At 39.3% G+C, this 21848-nt stretch overlaps 1 protein-coding gene across 2 annotated transcripts in view; it reads left to right on the forward strand.

The window, feature by feature from the left end:
- The window catches only part of syne1a (spectrin repeat containing, nuclear envelope 1a), a 157311-nt gene that overhangs the window by 125542 nt on the left and 9921 nt on the right, over positions 1 to 21848 (forward strand). The window contains exons 121-136 of one of the 2 annotated variants that reach the window (XM_038281639.1): positions 486 to 632; positions 733 to 887; positions 1135 to 1282; positions 3036 to 3130; positions 3233 to 3467; positions 3603 to 3797; positions 5823 to 5948; positions 6936 to 7091; positions 10807 to 10965; positions 12522 to 12688; positions 14846 to 15008; positions 15447 to 15634; positions 15746 to 15896; positions 16591 to 16773; positions 16963 to 17100; positions 17213 to 17404. In XM_038281639.1, coding sequence (XP_038137567.1) covers positions 486 to 632; positions 733 to 887; positions 1135 to 1282; positions 3036 to 3130; positions 3233 to 3467; positions 3603 to 3797; positions 5823 to 5948; positions 6936 to 7091; positions 10807 to 10965; positions 12522 to 12688; positions 14846 to 15008; positions 15447 to 15634; positions 15746 to 15896; positions 16591 to 16773; positions 16963 to 17100; positions 17213 to 17404 — 2598 coding nt within the window. Of the gene's footprint in view, positions 1 to 485; positions 633 to 732; positions 888 to 1134; positions 1283 to 3035; positions 3131 to 3232; positions 3468 to 3602; positions 3798 to 5822; positions 5949 to 6935; positions 7092 to 10806; positions 10966 to 12521; positions 12689 to 13820; positions 14096 to 14845; positions 15009 to 15446; positions 15635 to 15745; positions 15897 to 16590; positions 16774 to 16962; positions 17101 to 17212; positions 17405 to 21848 lie in introns of those variants that run through there. The other variant, XM_038281638.1, reaches the window with a different exon arrangement.

Raw genomic sequence — 21848 nt, forward strand, 5'->3', positions numbered from 1 at the left:
GCATTTATTTTATTTTTTTGATCCACATATAGTTTATGTGACGAGCAAGAGAGAGAGATGGCATCATGATTTATTGGCTTTTAGCACTGATACCATGTAGAGTTGTCACAGAAGAAAGTTGCCACATTAAAGAAAGAAGAAAGATAATCATTGTTCTATCAAGGTGGCTAGCGGTAAACAGAAAGAACCACTCAGCTTTGCTATCTGTCCTTAGCTCTATGCCCGCATCTACTCAAACTCCTCTTTGATTGCTCATACCCAACCGTCATGCCTGTGTCGCATTCACCAAAGCTGGAAACATATTAACATTTAATATCTTAGGGCGGCTCAGTCAATTCCTTATTTCTCCAAAAAAAAATCCGGAGTTTGATGAGAATCATTTGGGGCTGTAGCCGGTAATGTCCAGGCCAGGCCAGGGATTCTCTGGAGTTTATTGCCTCCTATGGGTGGGGTTAGAAAGTTTCATTCTTGTTATCTGTTCTCAGTGTGAATCCCAAGCCTGCGAGGGTTTCCGAGAGCAGCTGGAGGCATTGATATGTAAGGCGAAAGAGGCGGAGGAGGTGCTAAAGGAGTCTGACCCAGTCGGTACCCCAGACCTCACTGTGGTGCAGACGTCCTTAGAAAAACTCAAGGTACAATCGCTACTTATGACTAAACTGCAATTAGAGTTCATCTTTAATCTTATCACTTTTTTATTTAATTTTTTTACTACATTTTTTGCACTTTTTGTAGGAAAACCTCCTGAAGCTGAGCAGTCTATCTCCAGACCTGGAGCGCATAAACGAGTTGGTCTACAGACTACCAGTCAGTGACAAAGATGTTAAACGGCTCCAGAATCTCAACAGAGCTTGGGCTGCTCACTCTGCCCACCTTACAGAAAGGTTCAGGTAATCTAAACATTTGAATACCCCTTTTCTTTCATTTTGGAAACATTGTGATTGTCTTTTTTTGTTTAACCATTTAAGAACTGTTAATCAAGACCATGTTAGAGGTCTCGTTTCTTAGAAATCAACTAAAGATAAATGAGAAGTGGATTGAAATGTTTCCATATTGCTTTGATTCCCCTCAAACTGACAGTGTGTTGAAATAATTTATTCTATATTTTGATCTGTTTGCTTTCGTTTTTATTTGCAGTAAACTTCAGTCAGTGTTGCTGCAGCAGCAGAGTTTCCTCCAAAAATGTGAAGCCTGGATGGATTTCCTCTCTCAGACTGAGACGAAACTGGCTGCAGAGATATCAGGCAACTACCAGAGTCTGCTGGAGCAACAGAGAGACCATGAGGTTAGACCCCTGTCATCAGTTTGTGCCTTTTAGATAATTTATTACGGTCACCAGATGTCCCAGATTTCCTGGGACAGTCCTCGTTTTAGGACCATCTGTCCCTGACTGAAGCTGTCCCAGATTTTCCCGTTTTATGAATGAATTGCTCTGCTGTACAGGTAAAGAGGAACAGAGCAAATCACTTTAGAACAGTGGATGTTTGTTAATCGATTAATTGTATTTGGATCGGGCTGATCATTGTGATACAGTTTTGGTTTAAGCTCAGGTTTAAAAAAAGGGCTTTGATGTGATTTGTTTTACTGAAGATGAAGAATCAACATGAAACATAAACCAACCTAATAGTCAAAAACTAAAGACCACGGGCTGCAGCTGGCATCAGTAAAAGAGACTCAGATCAAATGTAGCAGAATGTAAGGCTCTAATCTAGTATGATGGTTCTCCAGGTATCAACAAGGGTTTATCTAAAGATGTTTTAGAATGTATTGGTGACCTTTAGTTTATATTTTGAGATAGTATTAGTTATTAGAAGTAGAGTTTTTATAAGTTGTTTAGCTAATTTATGGTTATGCTTAAAGAGCATCGACTTCCAGGCCTAGGTTTTCTTTTCTACCACTCAATTTGGATAAATAAAAGTTGCTCATGAAAAATAGGAAATGGAAAATTCGAATAAGATAATATCTGCATGATCTGAGAATGATGGAAGAAGAGATACCAATCTATTTAATGTTCATTTATTGTGATGTTTTTGCTTGTAGCTCCAAATATTGTGGTAATTAGCAGGCTTGACCGCTACTTGGTTTTAATCCGTAACACAGGAAAACCTCATTCTAATAGGTATGTAGATGTGAACAGAATTTGCTGCATTCTTTTGAAGAGGTGGGGGAACTCTGTCTCCACAGACTGGTACAGGCAAAGACTGATTGTTGGATATAGACACCCAGACAAAAAAAGAACTTTTGCGAGATCTCGCAAAAGTTTATTTTTTCCCTCCATGTCCCTTTAGGGGCTCCGTAGGATTGCATACTGACCTTGTCTCTCTTCATTCGTGTAATGTCGTGTTTTGGGACCTCTCTAGAAATTAAGAACCTCTCCAAATCATCCTCCATGGTTGTAGCTGACACATGGGCATATTATCCTCCCATAGCAGTACACTTTGCACCTCCACTGTTGTGAGTTTGTTTTACTTCCAGTTCGCTGACATGGCAAAAGCTTATTTTTTGCGAGATCTCGCAAAAGTATTGTGGGATCTCGCAAAGTTTATTTTTTCCTCCATGTCCCTTTAGGGGCTCCGTAGATAGGCACATTCCTGGCTTTTACACTTATTTTTTGTTGTTTAAATATAAAAAATTCTATAAAAAATAAATTAAACCATTAATTTCCCATTTTCCTAATTCCATCTTTATCTGGATATGTCCCAGATATGATTTAAAAAATCTGGTCACCTTATCACTTATGCCTCTGCAAAAACCCCAAATGTAATAACCAAACACAAAGTTTTGCATTACTTATTATTTTTATTCCTATTAAATCTCTTTGATTCATTATCACCTGTATCTATAATAAGAGTGTGGGGATGGCTTTACTGTGATGTTTAGCTCAAGTTAAGCAAGAAGGTTGAAAACCATAAATTCAAGTAGAATTCATAAAAGTTTAAGTGGTAACCTCACAGAAATTTCAAATGCTCATGGTATGTAAATACCTTTTAATTGTGTCAACTGTTTGCAGTGTTTTTATGACCTTCTTAATCTGACAGCTGTTCCAGGCAGAGATGTTCAGCAGACAGCAGATTCTTTACTCCATCATCAGCGATGGCCATCGGCTGTTGGATCTGGGTCAAGTGGATGACAGGTTAACTCCACAAACACTCCATCCCAAAAGATTCCTTTATTACCTTGTAAGGAATCCAGTTTATTTATTATATTATTGTTTTCACTCCTGTTTCTACAACAGTGATGACTTCAGTGTTAAGCTGGCTCTGCTGAGCAATCAGTGGCAGTGTGTGGTGAGGCGTGCTCAGCAGCGGAGGGGCATCATCGACAGCCTGGTGTGGCAGTGGCAGAACTACCAGGAGATGTCAGAGAAGCTGCGACGATGGCTGCAGGAAGTGACCCGCGATCCGGACGTACTTCAGCCGGGAGAGCCGGTGGCACTGCAGGAGGCCCGAAGCCTGCTGGGTCAGATACAGGTAAGTCAATTTACAGCTCTTAGACTTCTCTTTCTAAAGTTACGCTACTTTTATTAAATCTCGAGACAAAAAAATGCCAATCAGGTCTAAACCCTGTAGCCCCAAACCATCTTGTCTCTGGCTCCATCCCTCCAGCTCAGGGAGCGTGTGCTTCAGAGGCAGCAGGGAGTCTACATCCTGATGGTGGAGGCCGGCAGGAGCCTTCTGCTGTCGGCTGACGCCAGGGCAGAGTCTACTCTGCAGACGGAGCTCATGGAGATTCAGGACAGATGGAGGCATGCCCACCACCGCCTGGACCAGCAGAAGAGGGAGCTGCATGGCTTGCTTAAGGTCTGGATCCAGAAAATTAAAACCGTAACGCTTCATTCTGTTTGATGCTACAATTTCATTGTAAAATATGTTATAAGTTCTTAGCTGTGACTCCAACAAGTTCATTCGGTGTGGCGCTGCAATGACACCTAAGCCTACCTGTATTTCTAAGGGGCGCCTCATTCATGTGGTTCTTAAAGTTTATTTCTACTTTATCCACGCATACCTGTTCTGATGCGTTTCCTTTTAGATTTCCCGGTTGTTTTTAAACAATCTAAATGTGGATTTCGATCAAAAATTCATGAATTACAGGTTGCTCTACTTTAATACTCGGTCCACTTTATCCACTAGCACCATCCAGTAAAACAATCCCTTATTATCACACTGCGGACAGTTGTTGGTTTCCTCAAACAGTGAATTTTTTGTATTGTGGTCAAATCTCTTAGTATTGCAGTTTTAATGTTAAACACAAATTGTGGGCAATGGGGACATTGGTGTCCAGCATCTTCCTGTCATCTGAGAGTAAAATTCTGTCTAGTTGAAGCACTATTTTTTTAGGGTGTCACCCATTTGGCTCAATGATCCCAAACATAATTAACCCCCCAAAAAATGTAAATAAAAATCAAGTAAATAAGAACTTATTCAACAAATTTCTACTTAAATAAAATAAAAAATGAGAGACCCAGTAAATTCTACAATTTAGAATAAAAAGTACTTGGTAAAAAGGTTGAGTACATTTTTTACTGTTTAAATGAAGTAAATGAGACAGGCCATGTTATTATTTTGTGTGCAAAGGGTAATGAACAAATAGAATAAACAAATAAAAAAATTAAAAAGAAATTCACATAGATGAAACCCTTTTCAAAATCCTTTTTTCTTACATGTAACATATGCTGTGAAACCATTTCTAAGGGTATATAAAGTATGCTTGTGCATAACAATATATATATTTTTACTGTACATTACCTGGACCTCCATGTCTTAGCAGATAATTCAATTCAGTTTATTTCTATAGCGCCAATTCACAACACGTCATCTCAAGGCACTTTACAGTTCACCAGATCATACACTCAAATTGATTCAAAGTTTTCTATCTAAGGAAAACCAGTTGATTGAATCGACTCATTGACTCAAATGCAATCCACTAAGCATGCTTGAAGCGACAGTGGAGAGGAAAAACTCCCTTTTAACAGGAAGAAACCTCCAGCAGAATCAGGCTCATTGTGAGCGGCCATCTGCCGATAAAAGTAAGATTCAAACAACAAAGATTGAGTACAAAAGAGAACAGTTATTTTAGTGAAGCTTAAACTGTCTGCCTGTGTCTATTGTATTTTAGGTTTAACTGTGCTTCTTTTTTCAGTAAAGTTCCTCACATTTGGTAGCTTCATGATCTTTTACTTAAGTAAAATTAAGTATGAGTAGGTTAACTAATCAAATCTAAATGTAGTAGGTGGGTATATGTAACTAGTTCGTATTCACCTCCGTTGATGGCTTCAAAATGGTGTTTCTTTGCACATTTTCGAACCAAATACCAGTGGTTGAATCTGTAGTAGCAACCTGAGCCTGTATCCATAGTTTTGTTGCTTTGTCCAGGAGAGAAAAACCATAAATAAATTCCACATCTTATTTGTCCTCATTAAACCATATGAAGCTCTGATTGATCGAAACCATGCCAACGACGAGTGCATGCAGACATCTAATGGGAGCCATATAAAATATACTGATCTCTATTCTTGCTTCTTTTTAACTGTGACTGCTGTTTCAGGTGATTCTGAGATGTTTCATTCCACAATAGACCAGGATCCATCTTTAGAAATAACTACAGGCTAATCTACTAAGAGCACAACCGCCTTCTTTTTTTAACGCTTTTAATTCCCCACTTATTTTGTCATAACAGTTTTGCGTCATTCTTTTAAAGATGTTGTCTGCTCTCAGTGTAATTTGCTTATGCTGCTGATAAAGACACAGGTATAATTCTCTGAAGGCTCTGTAGCGTGTGTGGATGCTGGTTTTCAGCTCTGATTCTTGCAGCTTGTGTTTGTGCAGAACTGGGAGCGGTGTGAAAAGGGCATTGACGTCTCTTTGGAGAAGCTCCGGGCCTTTAAGAGAAAGCTGTCCGTGCCGCTGCCGGAGCATCATGAGGAGCTTCACTCTGAGCAAATGAGGTGCAAGGTGAGATGACATCTTTTATTCTTCTTTTTTTAACTATTTTTATTTGCATCATCTTCTTTTTTATTGTTGTATCACTAAGCAATGTGTTGGTCTCTTTTACACGTATATTCTCAGACTCAGACTTGCCCTTGCTTTACCTCTTTAATCCCGCAGCCAGGGCAAACAGATAAACAGACGGGCAGAAAAACAAATTCATTCGTCTGCTTTATATCATGTGACCTTGCATGTATTTACTGTTTTGCCTTTATTTTGATTTGACACCTTGCATTTTATTCCTTAATACATTTTTTAAACGATACTTGACTTTTCTGTAACTGCATCTATAAATATTAAATAAATCTTTTTTTTTTTTATCTGCTCTTGCAGAATAGATATTTTTTTAATTAAAAAAAATTTAATTATGTTAATATTTTGGATCTTGTTTAGCCAGTGGATGCTGTATGCAGTCATATGTGATGCATGGCACGTCCTTAGCTCCTCAGGGAAGGAGGAGGAGGAATATGTGTGCAGCGGCACATAGCATCAGCTGAGGAGAAAAAAGGAGAGGGGGCGGGGAGATTGCGTGAGCAGGAGAGGGAAAGAAAGAGAGCGCATCCTTGGTTCTGTGGGGGTGAATGTGCGCGTGTGTGCTTCCTTTTTGTTGCGTAATGGAGACGTTCTCTGGGTCCACAAATGATTACAGCACAGCAGAACCGTCAGAGTGACGATGGGGGAGGAGGACATGCAAGGTTAGAAAGCTGTTACCGTGTCCTGCTTTTATACTTCAGTGCAGAGATTTTATTTGAACCGGAGGTTATAGATGCTGCTGAGCTAAAATCTAATTTCCTGCTCAATTTGCTGTTAGGGTTAGGGTTAGGCGTTCTGGTTAACCAATTATTTGGAGTCTTTGCCCTGGGGGGATTCTCTGTGCTGATCATGAATGAAACACATTAGTAGGCGTCTAACAACGTGACGTCTTGCTTGTCTGTATTCCTGCCATGGATTCAGGAGCTGAAGAGCAGTGTGGAGGGATGGACCGATGACCTTACTTCCTTGTTCAAGCTAAGGGATTCCTTGGAGGGTTTGCTCAGCGCAGATGATGTCACAGTCTTACAGGAACGCCTGCAGCTGCTGCAGCGCCAGTGGGAGGAGGTTTGCCACCAGGTAAATGCACACACAAAATAATAGGCCTGCAATATATTTTGTGCTGCAGGATGTAAAAGTTTTTAAATAAAATATATTTTAAAGCCAAAACAAAAGAATATATCTTGAGCACCATTTAAAATAAATGACAAACTGAGGGGTGAAACAGTTAAAGGTCATCTCAAAGCTCAGAAGCCCTAATTGCAAAAGCAAAAACTGCCTTAAAGTATAAAAGTTTATGTCTAACTTTGTATTAATCATATATTATAGGAAATAACCAACAGGAGTTGTTCATAAAATCCAAAATAGTTTAATTAATGTGGTTATATTTACAGAGTTGTTGCTAATCACTTATAACTTTATCAGTATAGTATCAGTTTTGCATTGGAAGGGAAGGCATTCTTTGCATGGATTAAGTCTAAGTGCTGAATTCTGTATTAGCCATGGATGGATTCATGCAGTATGATGATAAAAGTATTGTTTAAAGGAAGAATACATTATTTTTAAGAGAACCTAATTTTTGTAATTTGAATAACAACCTCCTGTGGGTTTACATGTTTTGCGTACCAGAAATTACCCTTTCAGACTTGCTGTTATTTGTACTATATTTAGTTTTAGTTATTTTCTTTTAGGAAATATGTGATGGATTATTTTCTGATTCAGGGGCCGATTTGAAACGGTTTGCAGACATTGTATAAAGCCTATAACAAGCATATTAATGGAAATAGGATGGGTCCTAAGAGTCATCCTTGAGGAACTCCACAATTAACTGTTTAATTAAACAATTAAAGTAAAAAAAAAAAAAAAACCTGCAGTCCTAATTGCTTTACTCTTACCACTCTGTCTATATTTCCTGTCTACCTACATGGTCTGCAGGTCGGGTGTAGAGAGATTTGTGCCATCTGTGATTGACACCGAAGATCTATGATGAAATGTTTTTAAGTTCCTCTTTCCTGTAACTGCTTACGTAAATCTAAGATTTCTTTTATTTTGAGTCACTTTTCCACACACATCAAGACATATAGCAAAGAAAAATTTTTCTTTTTCAACAGTTAGCGCTACAGATAGCTTTCATATCTTCTCCCACCAAAAGCCTTGCTCATAAGACTTTCCTTCTGATGCTCATTAAAATCAAAGCAATTGCATAAGGTTTGTTAAGAGATCAACACTGAATCCAAAACAATATCTGAGTAATAGTCTGACGCTAATAAACATCTGAAAGCAGCTACGTGAAGCAACCGATGAACTGTTTTGATGTGAAATTAAATAACGTAGAGTGTTTAAATACTTCTTTCTCGGTACCATGTGCAGATTCTCATGCAAACCACTCCTTATTCGAAATAGACTGTGATAACAGCTGTTTGCAGGCACAGAGATCAGCTGTCCTGACGTAACTACATTCATTCTTAACACTACAGGCGTCACAGGACCCAGCCGGGTCACTGGAAGCTTTGTTTTCACTAGAATGTGGTATCTAGTTAACTAACACGGTTTTAAGTATTAAAATTCACTCTATCGTGTCTGTTTCTCCTATTTAAACGTTCAATAAGAAAAACCCAAATCTTCTTCAGTGAGGAAAATAAGCATTTCAACATTTTGCAATTTCTCCCTCTTACATAGAAATTATGGAGGTGTCTGAAATTGTCATCGTAAAAAAAGAATGAAGAAATCACAATGTATGATTTTTAACTATTTGCTTGTATGAAACAGCTGCAAATAAGTATTTGAACCCCTGAGAAAATTTATGTTAGTATCTGGTACAGCCATTGTTTTTTGCATTTCTAGAGGTCAAACATTTCCTGTAGTTTTTCACCAGGTTTGCACACACTGCTGGAGGAATTTTGGCCCACTCCTCCACTAAGATCCTTTGTAGGTCAGTCAGGTTTCTGGGTGGTCACTGAGAAACGCAGGAGTTTGAGCACCCTCCAAAGATTCTCTATTGGGTTTAGGTCTGGAGGCTGACTAGGCAATGCCAGAACCTTGATATTCTTCTTCCAGAGCCACGCCTTGGTTATCCTGGCTGTGTTTTTAGGGTCATTGTCATCTTGGAAAACCCAGCCTTCACCCATCTCCTATGCTCTAACTGAGGGAAGGAGGTTGTTCCCCAAAGTCTGGCAATACATGGCTCCTGTCATCCTCTCCTTATTACAATGCACTCTCCTTGTCCCATGTGCAGAAAAACACCAAAAAGTTATATTTTGGTTTCATCTGTCCACATGACTTTCTCCCATGACTACTCTGGATTATCCAAATGGTCATTAGCAAAATTAAGACGGGCATTGACATGTGCTGGTTTAAGCAGGGGAATCTTCCGTGCCATGCATGATTTCAAACCATGATGTCTTACCTTGGAAACGGTGGTCCCAGCTCTTTTCAGGTCATTGACCAGCTCCTCCCGTGTAGTTCTGGGCTGATTTCTTAGCTTTCTTAGGATCATTTCTTAGGTGAGATGTTGCATGGAGCCCCAGTCCGAGGGAGACTTTCCCATACCTCTTTCTTGCCTTGTGGAGGTGTACAATTTTCTCTCTAGTGTCTTTAGACAGCTCTTTGGTCTTGGCCATGTTAGTAGTTGGATAGTTACTGACTAAATGGACAGGTGCCTTTATCCAGCGAACGACTTCAAACAGGTACATCTAATGTAGGATAATAAATGGAGTGGAGGTGGACATTTTGAAGGCAGACTAAGGTCTATGGGGGTCAGAATTCTAGATGACACTTATTTTCAGCTGTATCATAAAAATGGTTAAAAAAAAAATCACACATGGTGGTTTCTGGATTTATTTTTTTTAGATTATGTCTCTCTGTACAAAAGACCCTTAAGTAGTTTAGGTTTCGATGTTAGGTACTGCTGTTTATATTCTGTAGTTTCTGCACAGTGTTATTTTGGCCCTTAAGGCATGCAGAAGTTAGGACAGCGTTGCCGTGACGACCGTTGCTGCTGCCGGTTGGAAAGTTCGGCAGTTGAGCCACTGAGCTAATACAGGGAAAGGACTTGGAAATATGTGTGTTCTTCAAATAAGTGTGCGTCACTGACGAGTAAGTTTAATATTTGAGTGTTTATTGCAGTTAAATGAGTTATTTTCATTCTTAGTTACCTGTTGATAAGTCTTGGTTATCTGCTGTGTGTGTGTATTGTAGAGTGTTGTGCCGAACCTACGCATCCACTAAATGGCGCCAAGCCATAATTGTTAGCTAACTTTGTCGTTTGCTGATTAACAGTATATTAGAGGTTAAACTTTTTAGAGTTTAATTATTTTCTCCTTAGCTTATCTATGGTGTGATGTGTAATGATAGGGTAATTTGAATTATCTTTCTTGTCTTGTTTTAGGAAACCACACTCACACTTACACACGTATCTACCTGGAAATACCTTATGTTCATTTAATCAATTGGAATCCGAAATTGAGTTTGGAATATAGACCAGTTAAAGGATCCTGGCTCATGTCTTCATCCTCCACCTGCTGCACCTTCTTCTAACATCTAGTCCTGATTGAAATCCTGGCCTGAGTAGTGTTCTGGCCTAAAAACACAGCCAGGATAACCAGTAGTGTTCTTACAGCAAACTCACCAAACTCTCACAGTGGACATGCACCCACCATGTCAATTTCAGACCCCTCCATGATTTCTAAGTATGAGAACTTGCAAAATAGCAGAGTGTTTAAATACATATTTTCCTCACTGTTTTTTTTTTCTGTCATCTCGTTCATTTGTACTCTCTCTGCTCTGGTTCCATCAGCTTTCCCTCCGCAGACAGCAGGTGAGCGAGAAGCTGAATGAGTGGGCTGTTTTCAATGAGAAGAACAAGGAGCTGTGTGAGTGGCTCACACAGATGGAGAGCAAAGTCTCTCAGAATGGAGACATCAGTATTGAGGAGATGATTGAAAAGCTACGGAAGGTAATTTGTACTAAAAATATCTGCAACGCTTTACCTTGCCTATGAAAAAGTCGATTTAAGCTGAATCACTGTGTGGCTTATTTATTGATCTTAAACAATGAAGTATGACAAAAAGCAAACATAACCTGGATACAATTGAAAAAGGAAAATTTCCGAATGTTCTAATTGTTGTTGCTTTCATGCATAATGGTTCTCACTGTAAACCTTTAAATATCCTTAACACTCTTTCTAGCCTACTTCATGTTGTCAGACAGTTTCTGCACTGCAAAAACAATCTAGAAATAAGTAAAAAAAAATTCTTAAATGAAGTGTATTTACTCTTCATTTGAGTAGGTGAATAAGGTGATTTGCCAATGGAATGAGTAGTTTTACTTTAATAATAATTAGATAATAAGCAAATAAAGTCAATGGAATAGTTTTTCCTATTTCAAATTTAAATTCTCTTTTTCCATAGGCAAAGCGTCTCACCTCAATTCAAGAAAAAAAATGCACATATCTTAAGAAACACTTAAATTAACTTATTTAGATTTTAATTTTTGTAGTTTATCAAAGTAACCCAATATTCTACAAGTCTGGCAGTAATGAGGTGTGACTTTTCTCAAAGGCTTGATGGCTGTTGTTGTTTCCAAGGCTTAATTGGCTTCTTTCCTCTTTATAATTGATTTGAAATCTGCTTTTTAAAATTTGTGTAAAATGTATGATTTGAAACATTCAAGTGTGTCAAAAAAGCAAGGGCGTAGGTTTGATCTCAACTTTGGTAGGGACACTATTGGTCTTAAGTTGAATTGGTCTGATGTCATTGGTCTTATGTATGCTCCTATTTTTTTTATGCTTGACGTGAGCATCGGCGTATTTCGTTTAAAGAGAAAACAGCTTTTACAACATTTATACAAATTTTATAAGCACTTCACACACAAGATGCTGTTAATCAATGTTTGAAGCATCAGTGGCTCGGAATAATGAAAAAAAGGGACGACTTAACACTTTGTGAAGGGTTATATTTGAACTTACCAGTGACTAAGACTAATACGTGCTTTTTAAGCAAATATAGTGTAAATATGTCGTATGTGTATTTATCTTATCTGCATTTATTCTTTGACGAAATAGAATTGTGTAGAGGTAAACCCCACTCTTTTTTTTTATCTGATATGCTGGTACTATCTGTAGTAAAGCAAAATAACATATTCAAGGGACTGCAAATAGATTTACTGTTTTTAAATGGGCGCGGGAACTATAAGAGGAACTGACACTGAGCATTTAAAATATTGACTTCAATACAAGTTACAAGTTATGAGAAAAAAGCGACTGCAACAACACTGTATTGTAAATTATAAACATGTTGTTGACATAGGATTATTGGTAGGGACAAGTAGGTCTGGCCAAAATTTTGGTAGGGACATGTCCCTATGGTCCCTATGCAAACCTACGCCCATGCAAAAAAGCAAACCCAGCTAAAAAAAACAAAAAAGGGAAACAGGTTTTCCCAATAATGTGTCTACAAAATAAGGATTGAATTATTTTTACATAACATTGCTAACTTGATGTTTCTTCATCAGGACTATCAAGAGGAGATCAGCGTCGCTCAGGAAAACAAGCAGCAGCTACAGACGATGGGAGAGCGTCTGGCCAGAGCCAGCCAGGACAGCAAGGCAGCCGAGATCCAACATAAGCTCAGCAAAGTCGGCGAGCGCTGGCAGCACCTGCTGGACCTCATTGCAGCCAGGTGAGTTTACAGCAGACCCTCATCTACTGTTCAGACGTTAGTCGCTGAAAATCTCAGACAACCAAACTACCCTTGTGTTTAAATTCACCGTATAAGCTTTAATTTTTTACTGAAGCTCTAAAAGATTTAAAGAATATTTAATTTTAAGAATGCTTTGGTAACTAGATGCTTTACTGCAGTTAGCGGAGGGTTTTACGTTCTTCCCACCAGGCTGCTGATAAAATTCTCTTTGCTGCAGCTTCCATTCTTCTCCTTACAGAGGGTAGAGCAATTATACATTAGTCATTAAAGGTTTACTTTTTGAGCATTTGGCCTTTATTCCTTTCACAGAACACTTTGAATAATTTGTGGCGGAAGTTTTCACAACCCCTTACGTTTTTAAATCAACACAAGGGGTTGTGTTATTGTTAAACGGAACTGAAATTATTGTATTAAGATATGAAATATAAGCATCAAGTTAAATTCTGGAATTAAATTGAACATGTGATACCTGTAGATAAAACTGCACAAGGAAATTCACCCAACTACTAAACTGCTCACTTCTGTGTAGTTTGATTTCAGTATGAATTCAGCTGTTCTGCCAAAGCCTCTGAGGTTTGCTAAAGAACATTAGTGAGCAGACATGATCATGAGACCGAAGAATAAGCAACATATTCCAGTTTTTACTGCGCGCAAATGTGGAGGAAGTTTAAAATGAATAAATCACAAACCAGTAATAGTTGTTTGTCCATGTGCCTTGATGCCACAGATAAACTCCTCCCTCTAAAATGTAAAATGATCTGACCCAAACTTCCACTCCAACTCTCTCAGCTGCTTTGCTCGGCTGTTGCCCTCTGGGGCAGCAATGGAGGAGGAAAGAAAGGGGAGGACTGTTTCTGACCTCATGCAGGCAGCTGTGCTCCCGTGATCTTTTAGATCCTTTATTCGTAGTAAAAAATGCACAGTCACTTTAATGCTTTGTCTGAGTCTGCAGACGTACTCGATACTGCATGCTTTCTGTTGACACTCAGCCTTTGTGTAGTCAGTGTTTAATATTTCCACCCTCTGCAGCACATGTTTCTGACTGTACGGCTGTTTTTAGAAGCAGCCACACTTGTCACTCTCAGCCACTCACACACTCATACCGGCTGGTTTGGGAGCTTTTCTTTTTTTAACCTTGGAGATCAACAGTAGATAAGTCATGCTTTTGTCCCCCCGCCTCTACCTGCTTCGCTCCCTGCAGATAGTTTTAACCAAAGTCCCATGTGGAAGTTGCAGATAGAACCGTTTGGACACTGACTTCCTGACTTAGCCGTTTTCCTTGGGAATTTCAACCCTCCGCTCTATGGTTCTGGATTTAGGGACGGATAACATGGCAGGATGTTCCAGCGAGGAGGATCTGCCAGAGTGCGACTGCGATGTCAACAGGCAGGAGTTAAAGATTAACAAAGAGTTTTGTGCTTAATGCAAGGCTGCTTGTTGTTGTCAATCTTTCAATACGGTGTGGGGAATGACTCCCATCATATCTGTGATGCTGTTTTCATCAGGCTTTGTGGATATTTACAAAATGCAAATTAAGGGAAATATTCTTAAAATTTGAATTATTCAAAATTGGAGTTGATGGTGAATAAGAAGCCATTTTTATATGCCTTTCGATGGTGCTAACTGTCACGCAACTGTCACTACAACATGCCTAGCAGGCTTAGGTGTTTTTGAGAGGTGTGCAGCTGATCCATGGTTCTTGCAAATGCAAATAACAGTCAAATTTCCTAAGTTTTGTATTCAGTAATGTAATAACACCAGTCACATGCACCAATTCTTAGAAATAGTTGAACTTTGGTATGTTTATGCACTGTGAAAACATGCTGATATTATTACTCTTATGTCTGGTGGACGTTTCACTGCTTTTCAGACCTAATGCTTTGGAGAAACGAAAAAGATTGCAAGATTTTTAGTACATCATTTAGGGTGTTATCCCTTTCCAGATAAAGTGCTACAGAAATAAAATTCTTAAACTAGTAACCCTGTGGAACATTTATTTTTCTCAGAATTACGCAACTTTTCTACATACCATAACAGATTAAATATCAGTTTGACCTGATTCACTGCTAATGGCTTCTTTTGGAGTTGGCCCATGTTTGAATTGATTCCTCGTCTTTAAATCTGTTCACTGATTAGGGTGAAAAAGCTGCGGGAGACCCTGGTGGCCGTGCAGCAGCTGGATAAAAACATGAGCAGCCTCCGTTCTTGGCTCTCCCACATTGAAGCAGAGCTCTCCAGGCCTATCGTCTACGAAACCTGTGACAAGCAGGAGATCCAGAGGAAGCTCAGCCAGCAGCAGGCAAGCAAGCACAGCAGCAGATGTTTAACAGACCTACATCCATAATTTGATTTTTCTGTTTTTGATTTTTTTAAGCATTTATGGCGAGCTTTGTGAAAACAAAACAGAAATGTGTGTTTATTTTTATATTAACATATAACAGGAGAGCAGTAGATCAAACTAATAGGGAATAAGCTACATTACTTGAGCTATTTTCTTTAAAACAAATCACTGAAGGTTTTGTTCATTGGATTCTGGTTTAAATCTCATTTTGTCTGTTAAAACGCACTAACCTTCCTCTGATTAGATCAGCAGCCAGACTACACTACACTACTTCTTGTGGTTATCGAAACATCTTTGTGTTTTTATCTAAAGAATACATTAGCTTTATTTCTAAATAATGTGTGAAGCAAAGCAAAAACAGGCGAATGCTTAATTATTATCAATTATTTTTTCCAGGACCTGCAGCGGGACATAGAGAAACACAGCACAGGTGTGGCGTCAGTCCTTAACTTGTGCGAAGTCCTGCTGCATGACTGCGACGCCTGCTCCACAGAGACAGAGTGCGACTCCATCCAGCAGGCAACCAGAGGCCTGGACAGACGCTGGAGGAACATCTGCGCCATGTCCATGGAGAGGAGACTCAAGTAAAAGAACCTCCGTTATTTTTTCTTTGCAACTTCACAAAGAATTCAAAAATATTGCCTACTTTGCATAAGCATTTTTTATTCCATTTGACTCTACTTTTTTCTTTGTAGAATTGAAGAGACATGGAGGTTGTGGCAGAAGTTTCTGGATGATTACTCCAAGTTCGAAGATTGGCTGAAAGCATCGGAGAAAACTGCAGCCCTGCCCAACTCCTCTGGTGTTCTCTATACTGTGGCTAAGGAGGAGCTGAAGAAGTTTGAGGTGTGTTAACATCAAGCTCAATTGGTAAAATTTTTGTAAACAGTTCTGTTTTTTTATGCACAGTATTTTCTTTTGTTGTAAATTCTTCCCTTGCTACTTTTAGACGTAAATTTCCCCCCTGTGGGACAATAAAGAGTATTTCTACTCCATTTATTTGTCTCAAACAGAAAACTGTATCCTGCAAATGCAGTCTATGCACCAGTTCATAAAAGCAGAGAAGTATCAGGTTGCAGCAACCGATTTGCGTGGTGGTCTCAGCTGCTGCAGCCTGTCACTGTGCACGTGCACATGTCTGCCGACTGAATGTCTGGGGCAGGTCTTCATGTGCGCTGCTTGTCCTTGACCCCAAAAATAAGTCAAAATAAATGAAAGTTTTAAGGGTTTAGTGTAAAAAAACGCAGTAATTTGTAGAAATGTACTTGAATTTCCTTTTGTGTTTGGTTTTAAATCTGTTTGAGACACTTTTTTGTATGAGCAGCGACAAAAAGCCTCCAGTTTATTTATACCCTATTTTACCCTATTTAATCAATCATTTATCATTTAATATTTCCTCCCTTTGCAAACTGTTCTCACATTGTATAAACTTAAAACCCTAACAGACCTTTATTTTAATTTGTCATATTTTAAAGCTATACCTAAATGCCATGGAAATAAAGTTATTTTAAGTGTTACTGATGCATCTGTTTGTTTTCAGGCCTTCCAGCGCCAGGTGCAAGAATGTTTGACCCAGTTGGAGCTCATCAACAAACAGTACCGCCGACTGGCCCGAGAGAACCGTACAGACTCCTCCCACCGCCTCAGAGAAATGGTGCATGATGGGAACAAACGATGGGATCACCTACAAAAAAGAGTGGCTGCCATCCTTCGCAGATTAAAGGTAGCTCCATCAGGCTTACTGGCTATAATGTTTATTGAGTTGGAGTTCAAAGTTGGTTGAATATTTGTGATCAGATTCTTTTCTTTTTTTACACTATTAAAGTTAAAATCACAAGGCCACTTCACATCTAATGTTCTATCAATTGGAATGAGAAAATATGGAGTCATTAATGTGAATTTGTGCGTGCAGCACTTCATCAGCCAGCGGGAGGAGTTTGAGACGGCCCGGGACAGCATCCTGGTGTGGCTCACTGAGATGGACCTCCAGTTGACCAACATTGAACATTTCTCTGAGTGTGACGTGCAGGCCAAAATAAAACAGCTCCGAGTAAGAACAAGCATCATTTACTATTTATCCACCTCAATAAATTTTATCTAATACCAGTATTAACTGTGGATTTTGGCATGATAAATCAAAGTATTATTATGTGTGTGTGCAGGCATTCCAGCAAGAGATCTATCTGAACACAGCGAAGATAGAGCTCGTGTTTCGCCAGGGCGAAGCTCTGATTGAGAAGAGCGAACCTCTGGATGCCGCCGTCATTGAGGAGGAGCTGGAGGAGCTGCAGAGATACTGTCAGGAGGTGTTTGGGAGAGTGGACAGATATTACAAGAAGCTCACGAGACTGCCTGTAAGTGAACAGCTTGTTGTGGAGTGACTTCTGAATGGTTTATGTCCTCCTTTCTTCAGCTTAAAAGGGGAAAAAATTAACAATTTAAATTTGTACATGAATAAAAATCATGAGGCCCTTTTACTATTAACCCCTGGAATTAAATGCAAATTATCATCTGTAGAAGTAAAAAAAAACATCTGTTGGAGGAGAATCTGTTCATAGACCAAATTTCACTTCTGCTCATCATAGGTCTGGCTTTAAAGAAAAGCTGGCAAGGAAAGTATTTCTAAAACAATAAATCCATAACCAGTTTTCAGAACCCTGCAGTAGTTATTTATAATTCAATTTCAATTCAGTTTATTTATATAGCGCCAAATTCACAACACATGTCATCTCAAGGCACTTTACAGTTCAACCAGATCATACAGTCAAATTGATACAAAGTTTTCTATCTAAGGAAAACCAGTTGATTGCATTGACTCATTGACTCAAATACAATCCCCCACACTAAGCATGCTTGTAGCGACAGTGGAGAGGAAAAACTCCCTTTTAACAGGAAGAAACCTCCAGCAGAACCAGGCTCAGTGTGAGCGGCCATCTGCCGAGGCCGACTGGGGTTCAAGGAGACAGAAGCAGAGATACAAAAAGCAGCTGTAAAAGGCGGCCCCGTCCAGGAAACACACAGCCAGGCAGACGAGCTCCAAGGCAGCTCCCATGCCAGAGGACGAAGAGAGCACATCCACTCAGTCACGGTCAGAGAAACAGGACCACACTGGAAAACAGGCCGATCTCCAACATCTATTAACAAGGGTGTTGATAGAAGCAGCACAGCTGATGTTTTTTTCCAGGATGACGTCACAGCCAAACAGGAACAGACGAGGCAAAGCTACTCTGAGGAAAAGCAGAGAGAGCAGAAGGTTAGAGATTGAACTAACAGATTCTGCAGAATAGGAGAACAGAGAGAGAATGAAGCAGAATGATGAAATGGGGGTCCCTATGTCCTCCAAAAGTCTAAGCCTATAGCAGCATAACTATAGAGATAGCTCAGGATAACCTGAGCCACCCTAACTATAAGCTTTATCAAAAATGAAAGTTTTAAGCCTAGCCTTAAAAGTAGACAGGGTGTCTGCCTCACGGACTAAAACTGGTAGTTGGTTCCACAGGAGAGGAGCCTGATAACTAAAAGATCTGCCTCCCATTCTACTTTTAGAAATTCTAGGAACCACTAGTAAACCTGCAGATTGAGAGCGAAGTGCTCTGTTAGGAACATAAGGAACAATCAGATCTCTGATATAAGATGGAGCTTGGCCATTTAAGGCTTTATATGTGAGAAGGAGGATTTTAAATTCTATTCTTGATTTAACAGGAAGCCAATGAAGAGAAGCCAGGATAGGAGAGATATGATCTCTCTTTTTCATTTTCATTAGAACTCTGGCTGCAGCATTTTGGATCAGCTGAAGGCTTTTAACTACAGTTTGTGGACTTCCTGATAGTAAAGAATTACAATAGTCCAGCCTTGAAGTAACAAATGCATGGACTAGTTTCTCAGCATCACCCCTGGACAGGATATTTCTAATTTTTGCAATGTTCCTCAGATGAAAGAAGGAAATTCTAGAAACCTCTTTGATATGGGATTTAAATGACAGGTCCTGATCAAAAATAACACCAAGATTTTTTACTTTATTATCTGAAATCAGTTTAATCCCATCCAAATGAAGTGACTGGCTAATCAGTTTCTTTTTCAGAGACTCTGGTCCAAAGACTATAACTTCTGTTTTGTCTGCATTCAGAAGCAGAAAATTAAGAGTCATCCAGGTTTTTATGTCTTCAAGACATGCCTGTAATCTATGTAATGGGTTAGCTTCATCTGGATTTATAGACAGATATAGCTGGGTATCATCAGCATAACAGTGGAAATTAATCCCATGCTGTCTAATAATTCTACCAATTGGGAGCATGTATAAAGTAAAGAGAATTGGTCCTAGCACTGATCCCTGTGGTACTCCACAGGTAACCTTTGAGCGTGTTGAAGATCTATCATTAACATGAACAAACTGAATTCGATCAGATAGATAAGATTTAAACCAGTCTAGTGCTGTTCCTTTAATTCCAACAAAATATTCAAGTCTTTCTAAAAGAATATTATGGTCAACTGTATCAAATGCAGCACTAAGATCCAACAGGACGAGCACAGATACAAGTCCATTATCTGAGGCCATGAGAATATCATTAGTGACTTTCACCAGAGCTGTTTCAGTGCTATGATGAGCTCTAAAGCCAGACTGAAACTCTTCAAAAAGTTCATTATGGTGGAAGTGATCGCAAACTTGTTTGGCAACTACTTTCTCAAGAATTTTGGATAAGAAAGGAAGATTGGATATAGGTCTATAATTGACCAAGTCATCTGGGTCAAGAGACGGTTTCTTAAGCAGAGGTTTAATTACAGCAATCTTAAAAGCTTTAGGTACATATCCCTGTAACAGAGATAGATTAATCACATCTAAAATGGAGGAGGAGATCAAAGGGAATACCTCCTTAAATAACCTGGTTGGAACTGGATCTAACATACAAGTTGAAGGCTTAGATGAAGACAATAATTTTGCTAATTCAGAGAGTTCAACTGGATCAAAGCAGTCTAAACCCGGTTCAGATTCCATGACTACCTCAGGTACAATCGCGGATAGAGGAGTGCTTATGATCTTATTTTTAATAAGATCAATCTTATTTATAAAGAATCCCATAAAATCATTGCTGCTAAGAGCAGGTGGAAGGGACGGTTCAACAGAGCTATGGCTCTGGGTGAGTTTGGCAACTGTATTAAAAAGAAATCTAGGATTATTCTTATTCTCCTCTATTAATGAGAAGTATGCTGCTCTTGCTTTACAAAGGGTCCTCTTATACAGCAGTAAACCATTTTTCCAGACTAGGAAGGACTCTCGCAGGCCTGTGGAGCGATATTTTCTCTCCAGTTTCCTAGCATTTTGCTTCAAAGTACGCAGCTCTGCATTAAACCAAGGAGCAAGCTTTCTATTTTTAACGGTTTTCATTTTCAAAGGAGCTGCGTTGTCTAAGGCAATACGCAGAGAACTAGCAACCCCCTCAACAAAATCATCAACCTGTGAAGGGGAATAAGCTAAGCTTTTGCACTCTGCAGCACTGCTCAGTGACACAGAGCAGAGAGAAAGTGAAGCAGATTCTATAAAATTTATAACTGCACTATCTGATAAAGATCTACTAAAATTGAACCTTCTTTTGGGGGAGGAGAACTCTGTTAAAGTAATCCTGAAGGTTATTAGAAAGTGGTCAGAGAGGACAGGGTTGTGAGGAAATACTGTTATTTCTTCACATTCTATGCCGTATGTCAGCACAAGATCCAAAGTATGAAGATGAGAATGCGTGGGACTATTCACATTTTGAACAAAGCCAATAGTGTCTAAGATAGCATTAAAGGCTGCTCTTAAGCTATCGCCTTCAATGTCAGCATGGATGTTAAAATCTCCCACTATGATGACCCTGTCAGTATTTAATACCAAATCAGAAAGGAACTCTGAAAACTCATCTAAAAATTCAGAGTAAGGACCTGGTGGACGATACAAAGTTACAAAAAGAAGAGGTTTTCTTGCCTTGAAATTTGGATCAGGGAAATTAAGGGTTAAATGTTCAAAAGAGTTGTAGGAATTAATTGTTTTGGGAGTAATCAGTAAGTCAGACTCGAAGATTGTTGCTACTCCTCCTCCTCGCCCAGAACTTCTGGGGATGTGAAAATTTAAATAGCTTGAAGGAGTTGCCTCATTTATGCTCACATAATCCTCTTGCTGCAGCCAGGTTTCTGTAAGGCAAAACAAGTCAATGTGATTATCACAAATCAAGTCATTAACTAGTAGACTTTTAGAGGAAAGCGATCTTATGTTAAACAGACCGCATTTAATTGTTTTAACTTTTTCCCCAATTGGAGTTATTTTGATTTTAATTAGATTATCATGATTTACTCCTTTGGGAATCTTTGCTAATTTATTAGATTTTGGTCGTGGGCAAGACACTGTCTGGATGGAGTAAAGAGTGGGTAACAGTAGAGAAGCTGCAGAGATGTGTGTTAAACTACAACTCTGCTTCCTGGTCTGCACCCTGGGTGGTCAGGGTTTTGGAGGACTAATAAATGTGGCCAGATTCCTAGAAAGAAGAGCTGCACCATCCAAAGTGGGATGGATGCCGTCTCTCCGAATCAGACCAGGCTTTCCCCAAAAGGATTGCCAATTATTAATGTAGCCCACGTTGTTTTCAGGGCACCACCTAGACAACCAGCGATTGAATGACGACATGCGGCTAAACATGTCATCACTGGTCAGATCAGGGAGGGGACCAGAGAAAATTACGGAGTCCGACATTTTTTTGGCAAACTTACACACCGAAGCAACACTAATTTTAGTGACCTCCGATCGGCGTAACCGGGTGTCATTACCAC

This window comes from Cyprinodon tularosa, unplaced genomic scaffold (assembly GCF_016077235.1).
Source record: "Cyprinodon tularosa strain WSP-4 unplaced genomic scaffold, ASM1607723v1 ctg173, whole genome shotgun sequence".
Classification (NCBI taxonomy): Eukaryota; Metazoa; Chordata; class Actinopteri; order Cyprinodontiformes; family Cyprinodontidae; genus Cyprinodon; species Cyprinodon tularosa.